This window comes from Echinops telfairi, unplaced genomic scaffold (genome assembly GCF_000313985.2).
Source record: "Echinops telfairi isolate 266 unplaced genomic scaffold, ASM31398v2 ScPeMD7_2;HRSCAF=8, whole genome shotgun sequence".
NCBI lineage: Eukaryota > Metazoa > Chordata > Mammalia > Afrosoricida > Tenrecidae > Echinops > Echinops telfairi.
In genome coordinates this window covers 12576255-12582364 of record NW_022103898.1, presented here as the reverse complement: position 1 = coordinate 12582364, position 6110 = coordinate 12576255, and the positions used below count along the sequence as shown (strand labels likewise).

The 6110-nt window shown below is 57.3% G+C and overlaps 2 protein-coding genes across 3 annotated transcripts in view; both read left to right on the top strand.

Moving 5' to 3' along the window:
* Positions 1-6110, top strand: part of NFAM1 (NFAT activating protein with ITAM motif 1) — a 171150-nt gene that overhangs the window by 125819 nt on the left and 39221 nt on the right. The window lies entirely within an intron of this gene.
* Positions 5666-5912, top strand: LOC115869817 (translation machinery-associated protein 7-like). Its single transcript, XM_045291057.1, has one exon. It carries the CDS (start codon positions 5700-5702, stop codon positions 5910-5912), a length of 213 nt encoding a protein of 70 aa, XP_045146992.1. The 5' UTR covers positions 5666-5699.

Below are 6110 nucleotides of genomic sequence, written 5' to 3'. Positions count from 1 at the left end.
GTTCCCTCTGTCCTCTGCTGCCAGCACCAGAGCCAGCTGCTGCTCTGATCTGCGTTCTGGGGGCGCTCTGAGACGCAGGATCGCTGAGGCTGGGCCACGTCCCAGAACGAGGAATGATTCAGGCTGAAGCTTGCAGGCGCAGGCACTCAGCCTGGGTTTGAATCTGCACTCCGCCACTGCTGACCACTCTGCCACTGCTGACCCTGGGAACCCTTGTGCCCATCGAGTAAAGAGTGTCTGGGCCCCAATGGCTTGATCGGGGATGTCCTGGGGGCAGATGCCCGCCAGCCAGGAAGCACCTCCAGAACCAGCAACCCACTGCCATCTAGTCTAGATGATTGCCAACTCAGAGAGAGCCTACAGGGCAGGGTAGAACCGCCCCTGTGAGTTTCCGAGACTGTCACTCTTCACAGGAGTAGAAAGCCTCCTCTTTCTCCCTCTGAGAGGCTGGTGGTTTCAAACTGCGGACCTTGTGGTGAGCAGCCCAACGCGTAACCACTTCGCCACCAGGGCTCCTTAACCACAGGCCTAGTGCTCCGTGCATGTCAGCCGCTGCCATCCTGGCAAAGGCAATCCAAACATGACATTTGCTGGGCCCTGCTCGGCGGCACCTGGGCAACACTACTCTTTGGGGCCACGCTGTCCTCTCTGCTGTTGCCAGCCCACTCTGGGGTGGTTGGCCCAGGACCTCTCCTTCCCCTAGCATGCCTCCTGGTCCCTGACCCCCCTGTGAGCTCCAGCTTCCTCAAGGGTCCCTTCGCCGAGGTGATCTCATGGGCAGCCATGCACCCAAAAGGTGGGTCACAGACGCTGGGCTTCCTGGAGGAGACATCGCACCTAGCCTCACCCTTACTCCCACCAGGCCTCAGTTGCCCCCAAGGGCTTTGGGACCTGGCAGACTGGAGTTCAAACCCTGCCCCTTCACTTTATTGCTGTGTTACTTAACTTTTCTGAACCCCAGGTTTCTCCCCTTGTCCAGCCTTGGTCTCTCCCCACCTTTCCAGCCAGGATTTCACTTCCAAACATCTGTTGGGAGAGCTCGGTTTAGCCACTGGGGGGTGGGGCGTGGAGGGAACAGGGCACAGTCCAAGGTCAGTCTGGTGGCAGCCCTGTGACTTGCCCATGAGCAAGTGACTGGAGCAGGCCAGCCTCCTCCGCCGTCTCCTTTGGGCTCCGGTGCCACTGCTCTCGCTGTCGGTCTTACAGCCCGTCAGCCACTGCCTTGCCCCACTTCTCAACCGCAGCTCGGGCTCCATCACCACGCTTGCTGTTGTGGTGGTGGTGGTGGTTGTCGTCAGGCACCATCGAGTCGGTTCCCACCCATAGCACCCCGTGCACAACAGAAGGAAACACCGCCCGGCCCTGCCCCATCCTCACCATGGTTCCTCTGCCTGAGCCCATGGCTGCAGCCACGGGTCCGTCCATCTCCTTGGAGGGCCTTCCTCTCTGTCATTGCCCCTCCACTTTGCCAACCATGATGTCCTTCTCCAGGGACTGGTCTCTCCTGACAACACGTCCGGAGTCTGTGAGACGGAGAGACGGAAGCCTTGCCAGTCTTGTCGCTGAGGAGCACGCTGGCCGGACTTCTTCCAAGACACCATCCCCACGGGCCCTGAGTGTCAGCTTTGTCTAATCCCAGTCCAGAGCCACTAGGCAGGCCTGACTTGGGCTACTCAAGCAGGACTCGGGGCTAGGCAGGCAGGACCCAAGGAGGCGCTCTGCAGGAGCAGGGGAGGAGGCCCAGGCTGGTGGGTGGGGGCAGGCACAGAGGACTAAAGGTGAGAGGCCCAGCTGTGAGCCTCTGATGGACTGAGGAGCAGTCCCTGCAAAGCCATTCTGGGCGGTTCACACATGGCTGTGAGGTAGGGGTCAGACGCCTGTCCGACAGGTCGCGTCCCCATCCCCTTCTCTTTTGTGACTGTGAAGTGTGACAGACAGCTGTCATCGAGTTGCTCCTCCTCACAGTGACCCTGTGCACAACAGGACGGGATGGTGCCTGGTCCTGGCTCACGCGGCGTGAGAGCCATCGTGGGACCAGTCCATTCCACCCAGGGCCTCCCTCGCCTCCCACTGGCCTGACCTCACCAAGCACCAGGCTTGGTCACCGGAGTGACTGATCCTCCTGATGACTTGGCCGGTCCGAAGCCCATTCGCTCACGTTGAGAAGTGAGTACCCAGGCCTTTCTTCCTAGTCTGCCTTGGTCTGGAAGCTCTGCTGAAACCTGCCCATCCTGGTGACCCTGCTGGGTTTGGAGGACCACAGCAACACATAAGCCCCCCAGTACAGCAGACGGGCAGACGGGCGGTAGCTTGAGCTAGTGCACCCGCACAGCAAAGCGCTGGCCGGCCAGCCCCACTGCCCTCAGGTTGACTCCGGCTCAGAGAGACCCTCGTGGGTTTTTTGAGGCTTTGACAGCCTTTTCAGGAACAGAGAGCCCCATCTTCCCCCACCCACCCCCTGCCCCAGAACCCCCGGGGCAGAAAAGAGAAACTTTCCAGGGCTCTCCAGGCTGAGCTCCCGCCTAAGACCAGCTTCTCCTCTCTGAGGGACCACCTTCCCAACCTTCAGGATCTTCATTTCCCAGACTCTTTCTAGCCTTCTCATCCCTGACCCACCCCTGAACTACACAGACTCATTTTGTCTGGTTCTGAACTTTAGGCAGTGGGATTAGCACCACCGATACTCTCTTGTGGGCCACTTCGTTTGCTCAATGTTAGCTTTTGAGACACATCTAGTTGATGGTGGGAGAGCCGGGAGGAGTGAACAGTTCCCTCCCTCTCTCAGCTGCAAATGAAAGGTTGATCGTTGGGGTTTGCCTGGAGGTACCGCAGAGGAAAGGGTGGTCTATGTCTGAAAAAAAATATCAAAACCTGTATAGCACAGAGTTCTACTCTTACACACATGGGTCGGAATGGGGATGCAGCCGGTGAGCGTTAGTCAGGGAGCAGCTCTAATTTGTGCCTCGTTGCTAAGGGGTCCCGGCTGTGCTGCCAGGTGAGCTCAGGGCTTCTGACCTCAAGGTTGGTGATTCAAACCCACCAGCCACAGAGGAAAAGTACGATCTTCCCTGAGGCAGTCTCGGGAACCCTGAGGAGCAGTGCTGCGACCCGAGGGCCGTGGGTTTAGCCTTTTCCAGGAGACGTGGCCGACTCGCCGCGGGCGTGCCATTGGATGACCACACTGTCCTTTCTCGTTGGCCCCGTGGACTGCGGACACTGTGTGGGCTGCAGGCACAGCGACCAGGGTGCTTCTGAGGGCTGTTTTCCCTGAGGCCACTTCTCTCCTCTCTGTCCACCTCTAACCCAGACACAAGCTTTGGGGAGCGGGCAGTGTGAACCCACCTGTCTCCTAACACAACGGGGTTGTGCTGGTCCGAGTCGACTAAAGAAAGAAATTCATAACCATGCGTATGTGTATAGGAAAGAGCATTCTATACAAGAACAATTGACTATTAAGGAAACATCCCAGTCCAGACCAGATCAAGTCCACAAGTTTGATATTCGCCCATATGTCCGATACCGATCTGTAAAGTCCTCTTCAGACTCAATGAAACACATGTAATGACACCGAATGCAGGAAGATCACAGGACAATGGGTGGGAGGTCTTGTGGATCCAGTGGTGCTGTGAGCATCTCTGCGCTGGCAGGGGTCACCACGTGGCTTCTCATCAGGGATGTCTCACAGAGAATAGAGTGTCAGATGTGACAGATGTGAGCAGAAAGCCAGAGTGTCTCCTACCTCCAAGGAGGAAAACAGAAGTTCCCAGAATCCTCAGGGGAGGGCCATGCCTACACAGAGGCGTTATGGACTATGACTTGATTGACAGGCTAGACTCCACCCCTTCGCTCTTAATCCTCTCAAATTGAATTCTCCTGAGCTGCAGATGACCCCTGAACCCACAGGGGGGGAAGGAGCCCACACCAGAGAGGTGACTGCAGGAAGAGAGGAAGAAATCGGAGCTCCCGGTGGCTATCTGGTGTGAGGTGGTGCTGGGATGAGCCCCCACTCTCCCTGGACCTCTCTGAGGCTCCTTTCAGGCTCCTGTCAGGGAAGGAGGGAGAGGGAGGGAGTGCTCAGTGGACGTAACACCCCCCACCCCTCCCCGAACCTTAGTGAGAGTGAGGGGGGTGCAGGCACTGGGGTGGGGGATGAAGTAAGGGAGCATGGGGGGGACTTGGGGTGAGCCTGGTGGGCATAAGGGGAAAGACTGGACATGAGGTCAGCTGATGTGCTTCTGATTTTGGGCCTGAATTTGAGTCCTGGATGGCTCTGGCTGAGGGCCCAGCCTCTCTGAGCCCCCACTTCTTCACCCTGCCCCTGCTCTCAGGGTTCTTCTGTGCCAGCTTCTTGCCAGGGATGGCAGGGAGGCAAACCCAGGACCAACCGCCATAAGTCTAACCAGTGAACCCCTGGGGGTAGCAGCCTCAGGTCAAGTGGCCCATGGGACTCGGGGTCATCTCCCCCGGGGCGGCAAGTGTGTCCTGGCCCAGCTCCTGCTCCCCGCCATCACCCCTGGGGCTCAGGATCCTCTAAGGCCCAGGGTCTCACCATGGCCTCCCCACCGCTGGACACTGCCTTTGCTAGACTTGAGCAATGAGGTGGGGGGTGGGGAGTGCAGCCAGGATCGCCTGTCCCAGCAGTGTCCAGCAGGAGGGCTGGCACTGTGTGGGGCTGCAGGCCCAGGTCCACTTGGTCCCCAGAGTCTACCCTGCTGAGTCGCTGCCCTTGGGGCTTCATGGCTTCGTGTTAGGAGGTTGGAGGTCTAGGGGAGCAGCAAGGGGTATGTGATGAGTTTTGTGGGCTATCTGTCCGCTTCTCGCCGGAGGACTGTGGGGGCTCCGGGTGAGAAAGAGAAGGGCAGATGCTGGAATTTCTTGGAGACCCTGGGCCATCTACCGCTTGCTGCTGCTGAGCAGGGGCGGGGGTGGGGTGTGGGGGAGGTGGTGGCATTCATTCAGTGTGGCGCAGGCTCAAGGACAGGGTGATCTCCCATCAGCTGGGCCCATCCTCCTGTCGGCACCACACATCAAAATGCCAAACATGCCAGCTGTGAGCTGCCATCCAGCCGGCTCCCACTGGGTGTGTAGCTGTGGGAAGCGTGCCCACCTCGGCACCGTCCCCATGCTCTGATCTGTTTGAGCCTGTTGCTGTGGCCCTGGTGTCCTGCGTTCTCTCTGACCCTGCACCTGGCCACGCCTGCTGTCTTTTTCTAGGGACTGGTCTTTCCTGATGGTGTCCCCAAAGCCAGACCCCGTCCCTCCATCTTCCTTTCTAAAGAGCATGCTGATATTTCTCCTGAGGCTGATTCGTTAGGTCCTTCTGGCGGTCCACGTCAGTCAACGTTCTTCACCAGCACCACAGTTCAAATGCATCAAAATATGGCGGCTACTGTTTGAATTGGCAAATCTTTTTTTCGACCTCTGCTTAATGTAGGGGTGCAGGGGACCCAGGGACAACCTGTCTGCATGCAGTGCAAAGGGTTCCTCTTTAGCTGTGGCCTTCTGAGATGATTTGTTGGGCTACAATCTTACAGCTGGATGGGACAGTTTACTATCTAAATCATGTGGCTCCAGCCGACTGAGAACAAGCATTCCAGAACACTACATTGGGCTCATGTGGAAACTGTACACGGACCAAGAGGCAGTTGTGTGTAGCTCTGCTTTTCGGTGGCAGGTCTGGGGAAGGGGCGGCAGGCGCCATGTCGGGCCGCGAAGGTGGCAAGGAGAAGCCCCTGAAACAACCCAAGAAGCAGAACAAGGAGATGGACGAGGAAGAGAAGGCTTTCAAGCAGAAACAGAAGGAAGAACAAAAGAAAATGGAGGAGCTAAAGGCGAAGGCCGCGGGGAAGGGGCCCCTGGCCGCAAGTGGAATTAAGAAATCCGGCAAAAAGTCCGCTGTTATTGGTGGCTGAGACAATGATGACCCTTGATTCCATTCCTGTGTAAACATCTGGATTCCCTGCTAGAACATGTGTTGCCACTTATCGTGAGAATGAAGTGTTGTCTTGGAGCCTGCTATACATTTAAGAATAAACTTTTGTAAAAAAGAAGAAAAATCGAATGACGACATCTTTTGAAAAATAAATGCCAAGTCTTGAGACCAGTTGAAA

Coding starts and splice junctions, on each gene's coding strand:
- LOC115869817 (XM_045291057.1), top strand. CDS start 5,700: ATGTCGGGCCGCGAAGGTGGCAAGGAGAAGCCCCTGAAACAACCCAAG.